General features: G+C 48.6%; 2 protein-coding genes and 1 long non-coding RNA gene across 6 annotated transcripts; 1 reads left to right on the plus strand and 2 right to left on the minus strand.

The window, feature by feature from the left end:
- Window positions 1-76: 76 nt before the first annotated feature.
- Window positions 77-4,285, minus strand: COX6B2 (cytochrome c oxidase subunit 6B2). Of its 2 annotated transcripts, none has more exons than XM_083472995.1 (4): window positions 4,074-4,285; window positions 2,944-3,087; window positions 1,564-1,664; window positions 77-336 (listed from the first exon to the last, which is right to left on the minus strand). In XM_083472995.1, the coding sequence occupies exons 2-4, from the start codon at window positions 3,083-3,085 to the stop codon at window positions 283-285; spliced, it is 297 nt and encodes a 98-aa protein (XP_083329121.1). In that variant the 5' UTR covers window positions 3,086-3,087; window positions 4,074-4,285; the 3' UTR covers window positions 77-282. The 2 variants fall into 2 exon arrangements, with proteins under 2 accessions (XP_083329121.1, XP_083329122.1); XM_083472996.1 differs by lacking the exon at window positions 4,074-4,285 and adding an exon at window positions 3,971-3,995.
- LOC310692294 lies at window positions 343-1,520 on the plus strand. Its single transcript, XR_014518714.1, has 2 exons — window positions 343-1,179; window positions 1,382-1,520. It is a non-coding gene; the product is annotated as an uncharacterized lncRNA (long non-coding RNA).
- GARIN5B (golgi associated RAB2 interactor family member 5B) lies at window positions 4,123-23,537 on the minus strand. 3 transcript variants are annotated; one of them, XM_083472984.1, is made up of 11 exons: window positions 22,604-23,537; window positions 20,600-20,754; window positions 19,880-20,049; window positions 19,499-19,766; window positions 18,729-18,826; window positions 15,956-15,996; window positions 15,685-15,734; window positions 10,097-10,863; window positions 9,745-9,788; window positions 9,527-9,615; window positions 4,123-8,482 (listed from the first exon to the last, which is right to left on the minus strand). In XM_083472984.1, exons 1-11 carry the CDS (start codon window positions 22,620-22,622, stop codon window positions 8,474-8,476), a joined length of 1,710 nt encoding a protein of 569 aa, XP_083329110.1. In that variant the 5' UTR covers window positions 22,623-23,537; the 3' UTR covers window positions 4,123-8,473. The 3 variants fall into 3 exon arrangements, with proteins under 3 accessions (XP_083329110.1, XP_083329109.1, XP_083329108.1); XM_083472983.1 differs by having other exon boundaries at window positions 9,512-9,615; XM_083472982.1 differs by lacking the exon at window positions 4,123-8,482 and having other exon boundaries at window positions 8,495-9,615.
- Between the last annotated feature and the right edge of the window lie 86 nt (window positions 23,538-23,623).

Raw genomic sequence — 23,623 nt, forward strand, 5'->3', positions numbered from 1 at the left:
AGATAAATCAAACATTCATGCATAGGAATGAGGGAAGGGGTGAAATAAAGGAAAGAAAATGACCTGAACACTGTCATTTATAGGAACAAATTTATTGAGAATGATTATTCCCTCAGCTTGTTTTGAATGAACATTTTATGTTGTTTCCCCCTTCTTTAAACCTACCAAAATAACCTTAACTCAGTGTCACATCTGCTGAGGTAACTAACAGCTTGACCAAGTTATTTCAGATAGTCTGGAAGAACATCTGTTGTGGTCCATAAGGCAAGGGGAGGTTGAATTTTATATCCTACCAGCAAAGGTTCCCTGTGCACGTTCACCATCCCAGCGTTGTATCTGAAGAGAGGGAAATAGAAAGGAGGTTGCGGAAGCTTAGTCAACAGCCCCAGACATTGTGGTACTTAGGGCAAAATAAATCAAGTTATATCTTCCCACAGTAATGAATAATATCATTAACGTTATCATCTATGTAATTCACAATTTTCAGTTCTCAAACAGTATTCCAAAATCTCCCACCTGAGGGAGAAATATTGTGATCAAGAACCTGTGTACTTTGCTGTATTTTTTAAGTTTTAATTTTAGAATAATCTGATTAGGCCAGGGATGGGAAACTCCAGGTGTTGTTAGGGTGACAACTCCCATTATACCATCCCGACCATTGACCATGTTGGAGCTAGCAGGAGTTGTGGTCCAGCAACAGCTGGAGAGCCACAGGTTTCCCCATCTGTGGCTAAGCAATCCAAATTCTATGCTGAGAAAACTGGATTTTGTGACCCGTATAAATTATGCAAATTTAGAAAATGTTTTGTATAGCTTATTCTGCACTTGATACTTTATTTTTAAAAATTCTGGATTTGCTAGTCCTGAAGAGACTAGTGGCCTGGAATCTTGGGCCTGGTCTATGCAGCAGACTAAGATAGCAGATGATCCTGAGGCAGAACAACAACACTTCAAACACTAGGTGTGGGATACCATTCTTGTGTGAAAGTCCTCATAAGAAAATAAAATAAAACATTCAAGGCATATAAAAAGCTACCAGATCAGCTATCTGCTGTGTTATTTTTCTTCTTACTGGAAGTTGTTCCATCCTTACTGGAAGTTTTTTAATGCAAGGGAGCACTAGCAGTCTGAAGTGGCTTTAAATATAGTGTACATTCATATATTTTTGCTGTTCAGCCAGTATATCTTGCTATGTATCTGATTTTGCTCCAAGGATCCTCTGTGATAAAGGATTTTGCATAAAGATACTAAAAATTGCCCAAAATGCAGGCCATGACTTGATCTTGGCAAAAAAATTATCATTTGCTACGTTTGCATCAAGCTGCCCCTTTTTAAAGGGGTGGAATTTTTAATCAGGCAAGTTGTCATCCCTCTCCCCAAGGCCAAAATTTGGTTCAAGGTACAAAATAAGCCCCATTTCATTCCCAAAACATTAAAGAGCATTTTTAAGCAAAAACAAAATGAAACCACATCTGTTGTTTCAACTCCATGTTGGTTACAACTTCATTGACATTGTTGAATGCTTTTTTACTTACCCAGGAAATTTGATGCTTTTTTACTTACCCAGGAAACTGGACACAGGGATTTGAAGACCCTGTGGTACCATTCACACACCTTGATGTCCTTGCCGTTGGCTTTTACGGTCTTCACACAGCGGTAATAATCTGCAAAAAAGGAAAAAGAAGCAACATGTCAACTTCTAAAGTGTCACCACTCCTGTTTCTGCACTGGTGGACATTTAATGTCTGCTTAACTTCCATATCATCTGTAGCTTTGTACCAGCAAGCAGGAGTCACCCTCTCTGTAATGATAAAAAGTTCCTCTAGCCAATAAGATATCTCAGTCTGAACCTACCAACAGGACACACTGAAGCAGAAGAGCACATGGCTCCTCTTGGCTTTGGCTCCAGGGACATTAGCAGTACAACCCTATGCATGTCTAGTCAGAAAAAGTAAGCCCTATTGAGCTCAATGGGAGTGTGAAAGATCTAGTGGAGGGGGCTTTTGCTTACTTGCAAACACACCCATCCTTTCACTAGGGTGAAATCCCAAACTCTCCAGGAGGTGCTGGTGAGCTACAGCGGAATATAGAGTTTCATTTAAAAGACAGAGTGTTACTTCCAGATGGGGAGAATTTTGACTTTTTGGTATATGTATCAGAATGTATTTAAAGCAGCATTAGGTTGAAAAAAAAGGATCCTCCTGATACCCAAGACAGTTTCTTTTTCTGCCATTTTCACAGGCATTTCCCCCAGCTGCCTTGTTATCTGAGCAACAGAGTCAAAACTTTCTTAGCAATGAGTCTTTATTACTTCTGTGTATAGTACACCACACTACTAAAGCTATACTACTGTATATGAATAATAACAACAATACATAAAGCTGTAGAGCAGGGGTCAGCAAACCTTTTCAGCAAGGGGCCAGTCTACTGTCTCTCAGACCTTGGGGGGGGGGAATCAGACTATATTTGGGGGGGGGATGAACGAATTTATATGCCCCACAAATAACCCAGAGATGCATTTTAAATAAAAGGGCACATTCTACTTATGTAAAAACACCAGGCAGGCCCCACAAATAACCCAGAGGTGCATTTTAAATAAAAACACACATTCTACTTATGTAAAAACACCGGGCAGGCCCCACAAATAACCCAGAGATGCATTTTAAATAAAAGGGCACATTCTACTCATGTAAAAACACACTGATTCCTGGATCGTCCGCGGGTTGGATTAAGAAGGCGATTGGGCCGGATCCGGACCCTGGGCCTTAGGTTGCCTACCCATGCTGTAGAGGTTAGGAAGGGCATCTAAACATATATACGATGAAAAGCCTGACAAATAAAATATATCTTATCAGCCTGCCCCTCCCGAATATCTCAAAAGTGGTTCAATACCATGCATGAAAAATCTTGTCCAGTGCAGCCATATCCCTCTCTTTTACCCACCCAGGTAGTTCTGGTAGCAGTTCTTGGTCTGGTTGGTGTTTGGAAAGCGTGGGTCAAATGGGGCCGTGAGATAGTCACCCTGTTTTTTCTTCAGTTGGTTGATCTCTTCTGCTGATGGTGCAGCAGCTGAAAAGGTCTGCATTTCTGAGAGGGGGGAAGATGAGAGACTCAAGTAACCTGCAACACTGCCCATTGTCAGAGCAGACAGCCACCCCAGCTCTCAGCTACATCCTAGAGAACTTAAGAGTTCTGGTCAGAAATAGCTTTTAATTCCCAGTTCCTTTGCTCTAACAGCAGGGTTGCCATATTTCAAAAAGTAAAAACCAGGACACCCCAAAGTTGTTGAGCATACTTTTTTTTTTACAAAATCACGGTTTTTCGATTGATCCTGGACATCAATTCTGGCTTTGAAATCCCAGTAATGCCTGGGAAAATGCCAACATATGGCAGTCCTATCTAACAATCCCAAGGCGCTGCAAGATTAATACACCTCTGTTTTTTTCTTGGCCTAGTGTTCAACTCAATCCAGCCCATGCTTTAGCCTAGCGGTTCTCATATTCCTTCCAAACTCTTCTTCCCCTCCTTGCCACATCTACTCCTCTTCTCTGCTTTAGTCCTTCCTTTCCACAGATGTCATATTACAATGACTCGTCATGGGCCTCTTAACTCCTAGCTGTTGCCACCAGAGGTGTACCTAGGCTCCCTTGGCAAGGAGCTGTATCAGTGCCCCCCCCCGGACCCTTGCACTCCTCTGCCGAGGTGCCTAGAGTAACCTGTGCACCTCACCCCACAGCCCAGAGCAGAATTACGGACTTGTAGTGTTGGAAGGGACCCCGGGGGGTCATCTAGTCCAACCCCCTGCAATGCAAGAATATTTCACCTGGCGTGGGGTGAAAGACACACTCTGGGATCAGGCCAAAGGCCCTTTAGTCCAGCATCCTGTTGTCACAGTGGCCAACTGGATGTGTCCTGAATACAATAGTACTCTTTCATTCACGACCTCCTCACAAACCTACTCCATCCTCACTGGTGATTCCTAGAGCCTGGTATTCATAGCCATCCTGCCCCCCAACAGCCTGGACAGGGCCCTAAAGCCTCTCTGCCAACCAAAGCGCTGAAGGAAAACCAACCCTGGGATTATGGGTTGTATGGCAGCTGCAAACTGGCAAGGTTTTCTAGAGGACTGAGGTAGTGGTTTCGTTCCGACTTTTCACTCCCCCAACCCCCCGCATGGAGTAGCAGCCCAAGAAATTTCCAGAAGGTGCTGAAGGGAAAGCCCTTCAGCCAATCAAATGGCAGATACCCTCCTCCTGGCACAACTGACAGTGGGTTGGGAATAACTGCCACGGAATCTTCTGGAAGGGGTGCAAAGGGAAGAACGGACAGTGGTGTGTCTTAGCAGCCAGATAGGGCAAAATGTTCCCACCTCTGCTACAGAAAAGAGGCCACTGTTCAATCCTGTATTTTCACACACACTCACACACAATCTGAAGAAAAAAAATGATGTGGAATCTTCCTGCTTCAAATTAGAGAATAGAAGTCTGTCCATCCCGCCTCCACCCCCCCCCTTTTTATGACTCTCGATGATGAATGTTGCTAAATTTGGAGAGGGTTTTTTTTTAAGGGGGAGGGGGATGTAACTGTAGTGAGTTTGGTGTTTGCATAAATCTATGCCATGTCCTTTCCCTGGAGGGTGCAAATGTCCCCAAAAGAAAGCAAAGCACACGCAAGAGTTAGGCACAAAGCAAATATGTTTATTGTTCAGCTGAACAGATCTAACGTGCGGCTAACACCAGAAAGGCAGAGTAAACAACTTGCATCCACCAGGACTGATCCCTAAACAGATATTCCTACACCCTTTGCTCTTTTGTTGTCAGCTATAAGTGGAATTGCAATTGGCTTTCCACACTCTCAGTAATCCAGCATTTTTGCCTTGGCCAGAAGGCCACACTGTCAACAACAACAACATTTATACCCTGCCCATCTGGCTGGGTTTCCCCAGCCACTCTGGCCAGCTTCCAACAGAATATTAAAAACACAATAAACCATCAAACATTAAAAACTTTCCTAAACAGGGCTGCCTTCAGATGTCTACTAAAAGTCAGATAGTTGTTTATTTCCTTGACATCTGATGGGAGGGCATTCCACAGGGTGGGCGCCACTACCAAGAAGACCCTCTGCCTGGCTCCTTGTAACCTCACTTCTCACAGGGAGGGAACCGCCAGAAGATCCTCAGAGCTGGACTTCAGTGTCCGGGCTGAACGATGGGGGTGGAGACTCTCCTTCAGGTATGCTGGGTTGATGCTGTTTAGGGCTTTAAAGGTCAGCACCAACACTATGAATTGTGCTCAGAAATGTACTGGGAGCCAATGTAGTTCGCTGGCCACTCCCAGTCACCAGTCTAGCTACTGCATTCTGGATTAGTTGCAGTTTCCAGGTCACCTTCAAAGGTAGCCCCACATAGAGTACATTGCAGTAGTCCAAGCGGGAGATAACTAGAGCATGCACCACTCTGGCGAGACAGGTAGGGTCTCAGCCAGCGTACCAGATGCAGCTGGTAGACAGCTGCCCTGAACACAGAATTGACCCACACCTCCATGGACAGCTGTGAGTCCAAAATGATACCCAGGCTGCGCACCTGGTCCTTCAGGGGCACAGTTACCCCATTCAGGACCAGGGAGTCCTTCATTCCCACCTGCCCCCTGTCCCCCCAAAACAGTACTTCTGTCTTGTCTTGTCAGGATTCAACCTCAATCTGTTAGCTGCCATGCACCCTCCAACCGTGGCGCCATTGTCCTGCAGAGTTGTAGAGCAGTATGTGTAAGGGGCTGCTACGATCCCAACTCCCTAGCATAGGAGCAGCCAAAGTGGCCAGTTTCTCAGAGGTTATATCAGCTGGCTGGCTGACTGACTAGCCTGGATGGACTAGGTGCTGTTGCCTTAGCACACTCCCCTCCAAAAGGTCCAGCAGCTCCTGCGGTCAGTGAGCCCAGCCCTTGACTCTCCTGAGCCTGAGTAACTAAATAACAGTGGAACGGACTTTGTCAGAAGGTGGTGGGCTCTCCTTTAAAAACGGGAGGTTTTTAATAAGAGATTGGATGGCCATCTGCTTTCGTTGAGATTGCCTGCATTGCAGGGGGTCCCTTCCAACTCAATTCTTTGATATGATTCTAGGATCCAGGTACTCTGATTTTGGATGTTCCTGCCTCTTTAATGTAAAAACTCCTCCATAATGTTCTCCCTCCTCACTCTCCAAGGCCAAATAGTCTTAGTTTAGCCAGAACATCTCAGCACTTGGTGCTTTGGAGAAGCAGGTGAGAGTTGGCACCTCTGGCAGCACCATCATTTCCCTGCCTTTCATCTCGGGGGTGTGTGTGTGTGTGTGTGTGTGTGTGTGTGTGTGTGTGTGTCACTCACTTCAGCTGGAAGAGTGTGCATAGCACCACCCCTGGTGGCTATTTCTGGAATGCACCTTCCTCAGAAGACCCACTCCAGAGCTCAGAGAGGATCTCTTCAGGCTGGGAGGGGGTCTCCTTCCAAGCCAGAGGCTTGTTGAGGCTGCTCAGCTGAGACAAGGGGAGCCTTCTGTGCCTCAGCTGAGCAGCTTAATGAGGGTTTCCCTGCCTCTCTGGGAGGCTGAAGAGCCTCAGCAAAGCCCCTTTGCGCCTCCGGCTCACAAGTAGACCCTCCCTGGAGCCTGAAGAGAAAATCATCTAAGGTCTCCAGAGACTATCTCCTTGCGAGCCAGAGGGGCTTTGTGGAAGCTGGTCAGGTCTATCCCCTCACTTCAGGGCCCAGCGGAGAAGTGCCAGAACACTGTTACAGCACTTTCCAGCTGAAAAAAAGGCCTGCTTTTACCACCCATACACTCTGTTTAGGTAGTTCCTTCTGGAGTTCCCCACAATCTCTTTTTCTTTTACTTACCATGGAACAATTTAGTATAATCAGCAAAATTGGTCACTTCACTGACCACTCCTAATTTTAGATCATTTATGAACAAGTTTGACCAAACTGCAGGAGGCAGTGGAAGACAGGAGTGCCTGGAGTCGGACAAGACTAAACGACTAAACAACAACAATGAACAAGTTAAAAAGCACAGGTTCCAATACTGATCCTTACGGCACTTCACTTTCTACATCTCATCATTCAGAGAACTGGCCATTCATACCTACTCCTTGCTTTTTGCAGCTTAACCAATTCCTGATCTACAAGAGGACCTCTCCTCTTCTTCCTTGACTGCAAAGCTTACTTTGGAGTCTTGGATGAGACACTTTGTCAAAAGCTGTGGACTCATCCACATTTACCTTTTGCCCCGAGCTTTCTAGGCACAGGTCTGCACTTTAAAGCACTGTGTCTCAGCACTTTTTTCTTTGGCACCAGCACTTTCCCTGCAAAAACTTGCTGTTTAACACTAAGTTGGAACAAACAGCAATTTGGATTTTCCAAGCTAGCTTTTTCCTCTGAGGGAAAAAATTTAAACGGTGCTCCAACCCTCCACCTCACCCACCCACCTATCCAACAAATTATCCACAAGTGGAGTGATAACATTTCTTCATTTGGCAGGTCACATTTGAGCAAGGGTAGGCAAACGAAGGCCCAGAGGCCGGATCCGGCCCAGTTGCCTTCTGGATCCGGCCCACAGACGGTCTGGGAATCACCGCATGGATCGGCATGGATCTGATTGTTAAGGCAGCGCCAGCACACCTGTTCAGCAGCACCTCCTCCTGACTTCTTCCCGACCTGGCTAGAGCTGAGAGGAAGGGGACTGGGCTTTGTTGGTGCCAGCAGCAGCAGCGTTAGCGCTCGAGTGGCCACCATTGTAAGCAGGCTCAATTTGGGCTTTGTTGTTGCCAGCCCTGCTCCGGAGCCCTTTCGCACCGTCTTGCCACCGCCAGCCTCTGTCGCTCGCAAGACACAGGTAAGCAGCCACTGGGGCTCGTCCAGTACTGTGGAGAAGGGAGGGGAGAGTTGTGGGGCGGGGAATGGCTTGCCTGAGTAGAATGTGTCCTTTTATTTAAAATGCATCTCTGGGTTATTTGTGGAGCCTGCCTGGTGCTCTTGCATAGAATGTTGTGTCCTTTTATTTAAAATGCACCTCTGGGTTATTTGTGAGAATTCGTTCATATTTTTCCCCCAAAATATAGTCCAGCACCCCACAAGGTCTGAGGGACAGTGGACCGGCCCCCCGCTGAAAAAGTTTGCCGACCCCTGCACTTGAGGGTAACCATCTGGCTCACAGTCACAGGCATCAAGTCCTCGTGTCAACAATCTGCGAGTTCTGGTTGGGTTTGGCTCTAACCAGAAAAGGAAAGAAAACAAGACCTCCTCCTCTTCCTTCTTCTATGTTTATTAAAAAATAGTCTGATACTTGGCATATCTATAGCAACGAGTTGTTCCAATTTCCTTTTATATATATAAGTAACCTTTATTGAGTAGTATCCTGGTTCACTCATCACTTCAACACGGGCTGTGACAGGAACCAAATGTGCCGTGGACTCCATCAAGACAAGATCCTTTCAAAGTGGTTCTGTTACAACTTCTGAAAGCAAGAGCAGGGGAGCACAATGTGTTACAACACACCATCTATCTAAGGTGGTCCTATCCTGTTTTGCATTTTAAAGCCCTCAAGGCAGCTTACCTAACAAATGCAAACTATGTAAAACATAACTATCAAAGAGCAGTTGCCCTCTTTGACATTGCTTCCCCTACATCCAGGATCTCAGATACCAATAAAAGCTTGGGAAACTAGAAGGGACCTAAAGGATAGTAATGATGGTGCCAGGCAAGCATGACTACTAGGCAGAGAAACCCTCTCCCTGTTAGCTGTCTACTAGGACTGTTCCTAAGCAGGTTATCCTAGGAAAATACAGCCTTTGCTCTTCTCTTGTAAGCTATAAGTGGAACTGCAATTGACTTTCCACACTATCAGTAGTCCAGCATTTTTGCTCGGGGCTAATGTTCTGTCCACCCTGGTCTTCTTTTTCTTCTTCATTATCATCATGGCCTGGTGGCCATGATGGAGCTGCAATGGGTGGGGCAGCACACCTTTCCCACAACCCTTGTGATTTGTGTCATTTTATGACCCCCATTATATCTAAAATCATTATTGTATTTATTCTTAAAGTGGTATGTGTTTGGGGGAGGGGCCATAAAATTAACACTTATGGACAAATTTCCATTGGAGCTTCAGTGGTTTAGAAATGCAGAAAGAAGCCCCTGGAAGAAAGAAGAAAGCATGGGAGAACTTTTACACTATGGGCTGGTTCATATATGACTGCAACCTCAAGTGAAGGGTGGCACATGGAAAGGGGCTATCACAGATCATCACCTCAAATGCACATTTTGCCGTCTCACCAGTACAACCATTTAATACCGCTCTTATATCATGGTCTCATGGATAACCCTGGCAACTGTAGTTTGTTCAGGGTGCTGGGAATTGTAGGTCTGTGAGTTCCACGTCCTAAGCATACTACAGTTCCCAGGAATCTTTGGTGGAAGCCAAAATCTTTAAAGTTGCATTAGAATACTTCAAATGTATGGTGTGTGTGGGTTAGGTTTAGCATCTTACATTAGGGTCCGGTACCTTGTAATCACCCTTGCCTTTCAGTCTCTCCAGCGATGAGGACAAGACACTATAGATGGTTATGAAAGTAGGGCTGCTTCTTTGTCTCGCTGCAAAGCAAATGGAGCCATTAGTAGGTGCTTGGCTCTCAGTGATACTAGCACCAGGCAGGAGCATGATGGTGGGGGATATGGGAGCTAAGCATTGCTGTAGATCATTTAATTGGCATTTCGTCTTACCTGAACTCAGAGCCTTTCCCAATTTGTTTATGGACTTATTGCTCCTAGTAAAAAAGAAGTTTAATTAGTTCACTTTGTAGAAGGAGTTAAACATAAAGATACAGTTATTGATTCCTTAGTATTATTATTCTAAGGTTTATAATGGCCTGTGACCATTTCCTGGCCTTGCTTGGAATCCCAGGTGTGTTCCATTGAGTGTTATACAGAATAGAAATGAATGAAAATGGGGGATGTTAGGGTGCTAGGCTGCTCCCATGTGCATTCCTTGGAACATACAGAGAGCCCTGTATGTGCAAGATTTCTGATCATAGAAAGAAAGGGCTCTCAATGCCAGTTGGTTCTCCCAGCTTACCTGGGTGGTTTCCCTGTGGCGCTTCTGGACTGGATCTGCTTAGCTAGATCTTTACTTTGTTTTTCTGTTTCCAGTGCTTTGCTCTGAGGTCTTGACGTTTGGCCACCCACTTTGGAGGGCCTCACACCCGCATTATCCCAGCCTTGATCAGAAGGTCCCACTGCCAGCGATGCCTTTGTCCTGCGGAGTTGTAGAGAAGGCTCCTTTTCCTTCGGGGATGGACTCTGAGAAGGGGGGTGCTCCTGCTCTGGGGAGGGGCTTAAAGGAGTCTGTGGCCTGCTTGGCATTGGGGATTTCACGTCTGTGCCGAGTTGTAAAGAAGGCTCCTTTTCCTTCGGGGATGGACTCGGAGATGGGGGGTGCCCCTTCTCTGGGGAGGGGTTTAAAGGAGTCTGTGGCCTGCTTGGCGTTGGGGATTTCACGTCTGTGCGGAGTTGTAGAGAAGGCTCCTTTCCCTTCGGGGATGAACTCTTAGAAGGGGGGCGTCTCTGCTCTGGGGAGGGGCTTGAAGGAGTCTGTGGCCTACTAGTCTTTGGGGATTTCACGTCTGCTGTCTGTGAACGTGAGGGGCTGCTCCGATTCCGACTCCCCAACTTAGAAGGAGCAGCCAAAGTGGCCAGTTCCCCAGAAGTCATTTGATCATGCCAGCTGAGTAGCCTGGATGGGTTAGACGCGACTGCCTTAGCACCCACTCCACGAGGTCCAGCGGCCACTGAAGTGGGAGATCTTCGGGCAGAAGTGGCTGCTGTTGGTCTGGACGTGTGCCCCTGGAAAGGAAGAAGGAGATGCTATCCTCCTGGCCTAGGTGGGTAATGGAGTCCCCAAAGGCAGGGAAAGAGAAAGGCAATTATCATACCTTTGCTTCCAAGGAAAGCTTGGCCCACCCACTTCTCGATGAGCTAGAGCTCCTGCTTTCTGAATCCATTCAGGAAGGTGGTCCCCTGAGCACTGCCAGCTGAGCGCTTTCCAGCTGTCGGGCGGGAGACTCCACTAGACTACATGGGCAGGGGACCATGTAAAAACATTTTGCCTACTACAATACAAAACATGGAGCATCCCCCATCCCAATCTTTTGCTTTTAAACATCTTGCCTGAACTCAGAAGCTTGCACACTATTTTGTTAGTGTGTTTTGTTTTGAAGCTTGCACACCCAGGGACCATCGGCTGGGTGAGGACTGCAGGGCCTGCTCCCTTCCAGGGCCTTCTCCAACTGGCCCAGGGGGCGTGGCCCAGGCCCTTTCTCCCGGCTATAAAGGGACTCCTGCTGCAGGGAAGCCTCGGACCATCGGCTGGGTGAGGACTGCAGGGCCTGCTCCCTTCCAGGGCCTTCTCCAACTGGCCCAGGGGGCGTGGCCCAGGCTCTTTCTCCCGGCTATAAAGGGACTCCTGCTGCAGGGAAGCCTCGGACCATCGGCTGGGTGAGGACTGCAGGGCCTGCTCCCTTCCAGGGCCTTCTCCAACTGGCCCAGGGGGCGTGGCCCAGGCCCTTTCTCCCGGCTATAAAGGGACTCCTGCTGCAGGGAAGCCTCGGACCATCGGCTGGGTGAGGACTGCAGGGCCTGCTCCCTTCCAGGGCCTTCTCCAACTGGCCCAGGGGGCGTGGCCCAGGCCCTTTCTCCCGGCTATAAAGGGACTCCTGCTGCAGGGAAGCCTCGGACCATCGGCTGGGTGAGGACTGCAGGGCCTGCTCCCTTCCAGGGCCTTTTCCAACTGGCCCAGGGGGCGTGGCCCAGGCCCTTTCTCCCGGCTATAAAGGGACTACTGCTGCAGGGAAGCCTCGGACCATCGGCTGGGTGAGGACTGCAGGGCCTGCTCCCTTCCAGGGCCTTCTCCAACTGGCCCAGGGGGCGTGGCCCAGGCCCTTATTTGGAACAAACTTTTGGGGAAGCTGGGAAGTGTTCTGCAATTGCTTCCCTGTTCCAATGTGTTTTAAAATGTCCTCAAGCAGTCGGTGGCAATTTAAATTTGTATTTCTTTTTTTCCTTTTTTCTCTTGCTGGGGGTGGGTGGGTGTAATGGATATTTGGTTGGGGATTAATTTTAGTGTAATTGTTCTGTTTTTGTTTTCTGTTGTTTTATTGGTTCTGTATAGTTTGTGTTTTGTTTTTAAGGGGTGGGATCAGGGCTGCCTGGGAGTGAGGCCCCAGCCAACACGATGGCTGGGACAAGTTCCACAGGGGGGGAAGCACTGGGACATCCGATCTCGGTGATCATGGGCAGGAGGCGGAGTTACGCTAAGACCAGACCATGTCATTACCGAGGAGGCAGGTTTAGTCGTTGTTTGAAGACTATCCCTGCCTCCGGGTCTGGCCTTGACCAGATGGATACTGGAATCAACAGGGGAAACCCACATAACCTGAAGGTGTTGCTGTGTAATGCCAGGTCAATGGTGAATAAAACCACTGCCATCCACGACCTGATTGTGGATGGAGGATTTGACCTGGCTTGTGTGACAGAGACCTGGTTGAATGAGACAGATGGGCCCGTCCTTGCTGCCGCTTGCCCGCCAGGTTTCTCTTACGCACAGCAACCCAGGTCATGTGGGCGGGGAGGGGGGGTTGCAGTGATTTTTAGGAAGTCATTAGTCTGCACCAGGCGTCCTACTGGGAAGACCCAGTTTTCTGAGTGCATGTTCTGGAAGTTGGGCAATAGGGGCAGTACAGGATTCCTTTTGGTGTACCGACCTCCCCGCTGCACCAAGGATTCCCTGTCCGAGCTGCTTCAGGTCGTGGCGGATGTTCTCCTGGAGACACCTAGTTTGGTTGTCCTAGGGGATTTTAACATCCACGCCGACACGACCTTACAAGGGGCCGCTCGGGACTTCGTGGAAAGCATGGCCTCCATGGGGCTGTCCCTGAATAAGTTGGGCCCAACTCATAGTCATGGACATGCCTTAGACCTGGTATTCACCTCTAGCGACGTGGGTGATCTGACACTAAGTAAAAATGAAACCAAAGAAGTGCCATGGTCAGATCACTTCCTGGTGCAACTGGACTTCTCCGCGACCCTTCCCCTCTGCAGGGAGGTGGGACCAATTCAGATGGTCCGCCCCCGCCACTTAAGGGATCCAAATGGTTTCCAGAGAGTGGTAGGGGATGCTTTATCCCATGTTGATGGCCTTTCAGCTGATTCCCTGGTGGCCCGCTGGAATGCGGAGTTAACCAGGGCTATCGACTGTCTGGCTCCGAAGCGCCCTCTCCGATTGCATGGAGCCCGGACAGCCCCGTGGTTTTCTTCGGAGCTGAGGGCGATGAAACAATCGCTGAGACGGCTAGAGCGTCGGTGGCAGAAAACTCACTCCGAATCTGACCGGACACAGGTTAGAGCTCAACGTCGAGCCTACCAAGTGGCGATAGCGACGGCGAAGAAGACTTTCTTCACCGCCTCTATTGCATCTGCAGAAAATAGTAGCAGGAGACTCTTTCAGGTGGTCCGCAATTTAACGGAACCACCTTTACCATCGGGGCCTTGTAAAGACCCCAAGATCTCCTGCAACGATTTTGCAAAGTTTTTTGCAGATAAAATCACTCATATTCGGAAGGAGCTAGACACCACCGTGGGAGCAGGGCTGGGGCGGGAGAGTGCTAGAGCCCTGTCTGGTCAAGTTTCATGGAATCAATTTCAATCCGTTACCCCCGAGGATGTGGACAGGCTGCTTGGACGAGTGAAACCAACCACCTGTCTCCTTGATCCTTGCCCATCCTGGCTTATAAAAGCTAGCCGGGAAGGGCTGGGCGATGGGCTCTGCGGGGTGGTGAATGCTTCCCTCTGTGAGGGAACATTCCCAGATCCGCTGAAAGAGGCGGTCATTAAACCGCTTCTTAGAAAACCATCTTTAGACCCGGCCAGTATGGCCAACTATCGCCCAGTCTCAAATCTTCCATTCTTGGGCAAGGTGATTGAGCGTGTGGTTGCTGAACAACTCCAGGCACGCCTGGAGGATGCGGACCATTTGGATCCCTTCCAATCAGGGTTCAGGCCTCATCATGGGACTGAAACTGCCTTGGTCGCACTGGTTGATGATCTCCGGCGAGCTAGGGACAAAGGTGAGAGTTGTTTCCTAGTTCTGCTGGATCTCTCAGCGGCCTTTGATACAATCGACCATAACATCCTTCTGGACCGTCTAGAGGGGTTGGGAGCTGGGGGCACTGTTATACAGTGGTTTCGCTCCTTTCTCCTGGGCCGTGTTCAGAAAGTGGTGGTGGGGGATGAGTGTTCAGACCCTTGGGCCCTCACTTGTGGGGTGCCTCAGGGTTCCGTCCTCTCCCCCATGCTTTTTAACATCTATATGAAGCCGCTGGGAGAGATCATCAGGGGGTTTGGACTGGGTGTCCATCAATATGCAGATGATACCCAGCTCTACCTTTCTTTCAAATCAGAACCAGTGAAGGCGGTGAAGGTCCTGTGTGAGTGCCTGGAGGCGGTTGGAGGATGGATGGCGGCTAATGGATTGAAGTTGAATCCTGACAAGACAGAAGTACTGTTTTTGGGGGACAGGGGGCGGGCTGGTGTGGAGGACTCCCTGGTCCTGAATGGGGTAACTGTGCCCCTGAAGGACCAGGTGCGTAGCCTGGGAGTCATTTTGGACTCACAGCTGTCCATGGAGGCACAGGTCAATTCTGTATCCAGGGCAGCTGTCTACCAACTCCACCTGGTACGCAGGCTGAGACCCTACCTGCCCGCTGACTGTCTGGCCAGAGTGGTGCATGCTCTAGTTATCTCCCGCTTGGACTACTGCAATGCGCTCTACGTGGGGCTACCTTTGAAGGTGACTCGGAAACTACAACTAATCCAGAATGCGGCAGCTAGACTGGTGACTGGGGGCGGCCGCCGAGACCACAGAACACCGGTCTTGAAAGACCTACATTGGCTCCCAGTACGTTTCCGAGCACAATTCAAAGTGTTGGTGTTGACCTTTAAAGCCCTAAACGGCTTCGGCCCAGTATACCTGAAGGAGCGTCTCCACCCCCATCGTTCTGCCCGGACACTGAGGTCCAGCGCCGAGGGCCTTCTGGCGGTTCCCTCATTGCGAGAAGCGAAGCTACAGGGAACCAGGCAGAGGGCCTTTTCAGTGGTGGCGCCCGCCCTGTGGAATGCCCTCCCATCGGATGTCAAGGTGATGGACAACTACCTGACATTCAGAAAACATCTTAAGGCGGCCCTATTCAGGGAAGCTTTTAATGTATGATATTTTAGTGTTTTTTGGTTTCTGTGGAAGCCGCCCAGAGTGGCTGGGGAAACCCAGCCAGATGGGCGGGGTACAAATAATAAATTATTATTATTATTATTATTATTGGTTGGTCATAAGAACATAAGAAGAGCTTGCTGGATCAGGCCAATGGCCCATCTAGCCCAGCATCCTGTTCTCACAACTGCCTACCAGATACCTACAGGAAACCTGCAAGCAGGTCCAATAAGGGAATTGTCTGAATATGGATTGTAGAACATGGACAGCATTTGATTTCTTGTGAAGAACTGAAACTCTGCTCTCCTCCCAGGTTCTGGCTTCCCACATTGGTGCCATGTTTTGTCATAAAGCATCTACAGAGTCGAAGAAGGAAACGTTCAGACTCTTTTAACTGTCCTTACCTCCCTGGCAGGGATTCCACGTGTTTCTTGAGCAGAGCGGCCAGCAACACCTTTAGAGGGGGGAAAGGAGAGGAGGCAGGAAGCAAGATACTGAATTCTGTGGAAGCTCCAAAGAGACCTGTGGTTGAAGAGGGGTCTGTAGAAAATAGGGAAGGGGCACAGGTTCTAGGGAAATACACCCCTGCTCCCCCAGCTGCTTCAGGCACTCAGCTGCATTAAAGCTGACGTTTAACCTGAGTGGGGCCCTTGACCTCAATCCTTCCATCCTTACCTGATTTCCGGGTGATACGTTTTGCAACAGGGGCACTTTCCCTGCAATGGAAAGGCTGGAATGAAAACTGCACCAAAAAACCCCCAAAACTACCACAGTTTGACAAGAGCTGAATCATTTACTCCAGCCTTCCGCAACTTGGTGCCTTCCAGATGTTTTGGACTCTAACCAGGGCTGGGCCCAAGACACCTTGCTACTTGAAGCATCCCACCTCGACTCCCTGCTACTCTGCCTGTGTGGCAGTGGAGTGTGTCGCGCAGATGCAGCTGTGGTGTGTGGGAAGGACATGGTTGTAGACGAGGTGGCAGATGAGGCAACGCAGCCACAGAGGCAGTGGCGAGAACAGTGTGTTCCTTGGTCCTGATCTGCTAGCTGAGGCAACTGCTTCACTGTGCCTCATCCCCACTGTGTCTCATCTACCATCACCCCTAGCCAGCATGGTCAATTGTCAGGGATGGTGAGAGTTGTAATCCAAAACATCTTGAAGGCAGCACATTGGGGAATGCAGATTTACTCACTTCACAGAGATGGGAACAGGGAAACACTTGTGCTACCTGTATTCTCATTGTAAAGTTTGCTAGTAAGGCCTCTCTTCTGCTACTACCCTTCACTACCCCACTGCATATTATTGAAGACTCATTCTTCCCCCCACCCCATAGGACTGGAGTGGCCTGACCACCAACTTAAAAGCAACAATTGTGTTTGTCCTTTTGGTTAAAGAAAAAACACAGGTGCCTGACAGTGTGTTCTCTCTACAAAATATACTTCCAGATACCCCTTGATTGTCAACTCATTGCATTTCCAGAGTTGGGTTGTTAATCCATGTTCACATGACATTATCCAAAATGCCTGTGTCTCCTGGGTTTTGTTATAAGATAACTGTTGGGTGAAATGTTTCTCAAGCCAACTTCACACTGATTGGAGTGCTTAAACCATTCCTAATTTCTAGCCAAGATAAGAACACCTTTGCATAGGATAAAGCACGGGTGTCAAACACAAGGCCCGCGGGCCGAATCCGGCCTGCCAGACCTCATCATGTGGCCCGTGTAGCCCGTAGAGAGAGAGAGGAAAAACGCCGCATGGCGGCACTACCCAATCAGTTCTCTACGCAGAAGGTCGGTAGGTGGGGATTTAAGCATGACGGGGCTCGCAGGCGCGTGGCGCTGTCTTGCCAGCGAGACCCAAAGCAAGATCGGTCCCTGCCGCCACCCAGGGGCATTCTGGGAAGGTCCTCCAGCTCCCCAGCAGGGGAGGGCTGAGAGCGAGCAGGCGTGAGGCGCATGCACAGACGCTATGACCATTTCTCTCTTAAAAAAGAGCGCAAACGGGAGCATTACGTAATCCCGAATTAGAGATTTAGTTGAATCGTTTGGGGAAGCGTTTGGGGAAGTGGACTAGCAGCAGAGTTCTTGCTCCGTCATTGTGTTGCCTGCGCAGGTGACTTAATTTTTTAAAAGTTGCATTGTAGACTGTTGATGCACGTGGAGGCCTCTTGAAGGATTTGACAGTTCTCCCCTCCCACCCTGCTCAACAACAACAACAACAACATATCTGGTTTGGGCTCCGTGGCAGTTGTGGTCGTTAACCGTGAGAAACGGGCTCACGCGAGACAGTTCACGTGACCGAGACACGTCACGGCATCACCTCACACGCGTCCATTCGGAAACAAGCCCCCCTGAGGGGGATGGCTCACCCCCAGATTGTTGTGGGACTCCAGCTGCCATCAGCCCCCAGCATAGGAGCAAACTCCTAGGGGCCGAGGTCCTACAGATAGTCCTACAGATACAACCGGCCCTTTGAGGGTGACCAAACTGCTGATGCGGCCCCTGATGAATTTGAGTTTGACACCCCTGGGGTAAAGACATCACCACCCCATCAGTGCCCCCTGCTGTGTTCACAAGCAGAAGCTAATCTGACAGTAATGAAGCTGGGCTGATGTGAACAGCTAGTGTAGCTGGCCATGTACAATGCCATGGTGCAGAGTATAATGAATAAATGAAATGCAACTCCTTCTACACTCCAGGGCAGCTGCATTGGGCACACAGGCTGAAGGGGGGAAAGTACTGCCTCAATGGACTAATGCAGAGCTTTCCAAACATTTCATGTTGGTGACACACTTTTTAGACATGCATCATTTTGCGACACAGTAATTCAGTTTTACCAGCAAACTGAAGGTTAAAACTAACCCCTTTCCAGCCTGGGGAGGAGCACAGGGAGGGTTCATGCGACACACCTACACACTGCAGCCAACACACTAACATGTCGCAACACACAAGTTTAGAAAGCTCTGGACTAACGTATCAGGGCCTGTCCAGCTTAAATGTTCTCATCGGCATCGCAAAGACAATGAGCTAGGCTGCAATAAGTGACAGTGCTTTCCAGGAAGGGAGGTGGGCATTTCCCTCCACTCCCTGGAGGCCACCTTGTCTTGGGCAAGGGGAGGGCTCTGTGTGTAAGAGGTGTGTTTGTGACTTGGGCTGATGCTGGAAGCCGGAGGCACAGAAACATGTCTGCTCCGTGTTGGACTTGGGGCTCCCCTGGAAACCAAGTAGGGAAGCAAGACCTGTTAGGATGCTAATACTGTAAGTCCCTCCATCCTATGCTCAGGTTGTATATCCTAAAGACAACAGTCTCTCCGCTGGCCGTCATTTCGAGGCAATGAACTCTGGGTAAGCACAGGCAACCCTGGAGTCTCTTGCCACTTGGGGACTAGGATTGTGTGCAATGATATCATGTTACGGGTTGTTAATCCCAAAACAGATGAAATACATACAGGGATCTTGACGTGCTCTTGACCAGGTTGGCTTCACGCAGCTGCTCCTTCACTATTTCATTAGAGTCTTCTTCAGCCATGACAATTGCAAGCCAGTGCTGATGGAGAAAGACAGCGAGTCTTACACATGTATAAGGATACAGTAAGGCTGGACCATAAAGAAGGCTGATCGCCGAAGAATTGATGCTTTTGAATTATGGTGCTGGAGGAGACTCTTGAGAGTCCCATGGACTGCAAGAAGATCAAACCTATCCATTCTGAAGGAAATCAGCCCTGAGTGCTCACTGGAAGGACAGATCCTGAAGCTGAGGCTCCAATACTTTGGCCACCTCATGAGGAGAAGACTCCCTGGAAAAAAACCCTGATGTTAGGAAAGATGGAGGGCACAAGGAGAAGGGGACGACAGAGGACGAGATGGTTGGATAGTGTTCTCGAAGCTACCAGCATGAGTTTGACCAAACTGCGGGAGGCAGTGGAAGACAGGAGTGCCTGGCGTGCTCTGGTCCATGGGGTCATGAAGAGTCGGACACGACTAAACGACTAAACAACAACAACAACAACAACAAGGATGGCAGCCAGGGACTGGGATGTGGGGGGAGGGGGAGGGTTAGGCACCCATAACAAACTACACTTCCCAGGATTCTTTGGGGGAAAGGCAGGTTTTAAATGTATGGTGCATGTACGCATCCAAAACAGAGAGACCGATGGGTTGGCCAATGTGACGGGCAAAGGTGGTAGACTTTAAGAGGGCTGTGTTTCATGAGACTGACCTTCTCGGGCGTAGCACGAAAGCTAGCGCTCTTCCATATTGTGTGGAGCCCGGATTGCTTTGACGTAAAGCTGATTGGATCACTGATCCTACCACTGGCCACGTTCAAGACGTAAATGAGACGCAGCCAGCGCTGAAAGATGATCTCCTCTTGCCCTGCAGGGGCACAGAGTTGCAGATAATATTTCCGGCCATTTGCCATCTTCACTCTCAGCTGCCGTTCATTCATGCTATGTACTTGAAACGCCACCAGGTTTAAAGAGATCAACCTGCGGGCAGAGGAAAGACTCAGCCTAGGAACTTCTGAGGTGGTGGTGGTACTTTCTCTGGGAAGGTTTTGGGGCGATGGAGAGCAGGAGCTGGGTGGCTGTGCTAGTCTCACCTAGTGACTTCCAGGTCTTTAGCCTTTGCCTCTATATCTCTGATGCCTTTTCTCACCCGGGCAATGACCATCATGTCTGGAAGTAGCAAACCTGGACTGCTGGACAAAATGCCAACCATAACTAAATTGGGTTGGTTGTGGATCACGGCATATTCACCAGTCTTGGTTAACTGCATGGAGAGAGGAGGGTAAGGAGTCTGCTAAGAATGGAACAAATGCACGGGTGTTGGGCACCTCAAACAAGCTAGAGCACCTGGAACGGACCGGGCACTGCAGGGAGTAACTAACAGGACATTTCCCCAGCTGTTCCTCAAAGGATGGCCTTCTGCAGGCCTGGAGTCTCTTCAACTCGCTATCAAAACCGGGTGGAAGGAGGTACAAAATGGTCATTGCCTCTGGCTCCTCCTGTTTGGGCTCCCTGACTCTCTGCCCTATCAGTTCCAATGGGCACCAGCAGTGGCAGATCTTGGGGTCTCACACTTCAGCGGTGGCCAAAATTTGGCGCACCCCACCTCTCATACTCCATTTCTAAATCATAGTTGTGGCATTCCTTGGGTGGACTCAGCCCCATCAACTGCATTTTGGGTGGGTGGGTGGGCTGAAGTCACCTCATCCCTTAGGAGTTGGCACCCCTCCTCCGACAGGGAGCCATGCAAGAGAAATCTCTCCCTTCTGTATGAAAAAACCCCCACTGCCCGCCCATAACCAATGGTCCATCACCTGTAGAAAGGTCCCCTCAAAGATCTCCCCTTCTCCTAATGGAGAATACTCCGGCCTCCGCAGCAGCTGCTTGAGTCTTCCTGTTGCTGAGGACCGGCGCTGCGCAACCCGTCTGCCTCTGTGGGTTTTACGTGGAGCCCTCCTCCACTGACGTTCTAGGAGACAGACGGGGAATTGTTTAGCCTGGAGAAGAGGAGGTTAAGGGGTGATATGATAGCAATGTTCAAATATATAAAAGGATGTCACACAGATGAGAGAGAAAGGTTGTTTTCTGCTGCTCCAAAGAAGCGGACACGGAGCAATGGATTCAAACTACAAGAAAGAAGATTCCACCTAAACATTAGGAAGAACTTCCTGACAGTAAGAGCTGTTCGACAGTGGAATTTGCTGCCAAGGAGTGTGGTGGAGTCTCCTACTTTGGAGGTCTTTAAGCAGAGGCTTGACAACCATATGTCAGGAGTGCTCTGATGGTGTTTCCTGCTTGGCAGGGGGTTGGACTCGATGGCCCTTGTGGTCTCTTCCAACTCTATGATTCTATGATTCTATGAATTAAAACGAACAAAAATGAAAAAGATAAATCCCATCATAACCCCTCCCCCAGACTAGAGGCCTCTCCCTTAAAATCACAGACTACATGCACACACCGTATATTCAAATTGAATTCCTCCAAAGAATCCCGGGTACTGCAGTTTGTTAAGGGGCTGGAAACTACAGTGGTACCTTGGGTTACATATGCTTCAGGTTACATACGCTTCAGGTTACAGACTCCGCTAACCCAGAAATAGTGCTTCAGGTTAAGAACTTTGCTTCAGGATGAGAACAGAAATCGTGCATCAGGTTAAGAACAGTTTCAGGTTAAAAACAGACCTCCAGAACGAATTAAGTACTTAACCCAAGGTACCACTGTATAGGGGGTAAATACAGCTTCCAGGATTTTTCAGGAGGGTGTGTTGCTTTAACTGTGGGGGTAATTCTGCGGTGACATCATCTTTTGTGTTTTAGGTAACATTATTTGAACTCCAATTGTTTGTTAACTGGCTGGATCTTCCCTACAAAAATAATCAAGAAGTATGCCTCAGGAAGTTTGAATGCTTAATTCTTCTTGTGATTTAAAATATGTGGCCGGGGTAACAGTTCTGCAACCTTGATAATTCATCTGGAACCATGATGTTCTCTCTAAAAGTATGAATTTGGGGGTGGGTGGGGAACAACCACCTGCGGCAATATATGTAAAGAGCAAACCTTTCATGGGTGTCAAAATGATGGTAATGTTCATTAAAACAGTTTTTAAAGGCTTGTTTTCCCTCTGCCCGCTCTGTTGCTGAATGGAGCTGGTACTTTTACTCCAGGTTAAGAGACACTAGCTTTCTTTACACCAGTTTCTTGTACTGTACATAGGATTGTTCCCCTAATAATTATTAAATTCTCAGGGGAGAAATCTGACAGTCCTCAAAAGAGATTTAAATGACAAACATGACAACACTCATATGCTCTTTAAGTTGCACCATTGTGGCATGACTTTGGTCACAAGAAGAGCTGCATGTAAAACACTTTTCAGTTATTATCACATTTTCTTAATGCTACCTAGCTCAAAGAAAGGAATAAAGTTTAAACATATAGATATTTCTGCTATTGGGGGGCGGGGCGGGGGGAGTATGTGTTTTTGTGACCAATGTAGCAAACTCAGTCAACATATATGTTTCGTTGTTTTAAGCTCATCAGATTTCATTCCTAACGTAACATTTCTTGTCAGTTCACCAAAACCTATCAATATAACAAAGGGCCATGAAATGAACTTCTGAGCAAAATTAGAGAAATTCTGAGTCGCCTTGCATGCCACGATTCTGGTTGCTTTGCATGTGTGTAAAACGCCTTTTTGGAAAACTGGGAATTTTTCTCTAGAATGCTATAGAACCTGTTAACTATATGTGAAAATCAAAAATGGAGTCTGTAGGTTGACACACCCCACCCAGCTCAACAACTCAGCATCTTAGCTCCTCCTACCTTGAGGGTGTTTGTTCATAGCTGAGTTCCTAGGATCACAAAATGCTGTCTTTTGTGACTTAAAGGGTCAGTGTTCACAAACACCTCGTCTCTGCAACTGGTTCACCGGAAACTGATATGCACCCCTCTCCCAATGTAATACAATGTTGGCTTGCAAGCCTCCACATTGTGACATCAGCTGTCCAACAGGGGCCAGGCTGCTCAGTTGTTGTCAGGCAGCTGAATGAATAGTAAAAGGGGACAGGGTCAAACATGGGCATAGCCAGGATTTATGGTGGGGGGCAGAAGCAAGCTTATTGCAACACGGTTGGTCAGTTAGTTTTTTTATTTATTTACTTGATTTAGGGGGGAAGGCGCTCCCTGCCTCCCCCCTTGGCTACGCCCATGGGATCAAAATGTAGCAGAGCGAGACCAGAAAGTGTGATAGTTGTGCGTCCTGCTTTCTCCCTTTAGCAGCTTGACAGAAGGCAGCACCACAGAAGTGTATAAAATTATGTGCAGAAAGTGGACAGGGAAAAGTTCCGCTCTCTCTCTAGTATGAGATCCACACCACACATTTAAAGCACACCCAGTGCACATTTAAAGCCCACGACGGCTCCCCCAAAGAATCATGGGAACTGTAGCTGAAAACCCATTTGCTGCGACTAAGCGTGAAAGAATGGTTTTCCCCAGTGGGAAAGAGCAGCAGTGAGCACATCCAGTTCTCGAAAACTCCTCCAGTCGGTGATGCCTTGCTTAATGGCGGTAGTTGCGATTATCGCAACGCTCCTGTTTCTCTGTAGGACTCGCCTGCTAAAAGGCGTGATGGTTTTATCAGTGTCAATGTCCATGCCCTTTGCCGGTTCTACTATGTGAGTTGTGTTTCTGGTCATCCCGTAGGAAGCAAAGCCCTCATTTTAGTAATGTCTGAACATCTATTGAGAAAGGAGCAGATACACACACAAAAAGGTGTGTGAGAGAGTAGGACATCTTTTACAACAGATGGGGAACTTGTGGTGGGAGAAGCCAACAATAAATCCA

This window comes from Podarcis liolepis, assembly GCF_965112155.1.
Source record: "Podarcis liolepis genome assembly, chromosome: 13".
NCBI classification, from domain to species: domain Eukaryota; kingdom Metazoa; phylum Chordata; class Lepidosauria; order Squamata; family Lacertidae; genus Podarcis; species Podarcis liolepis.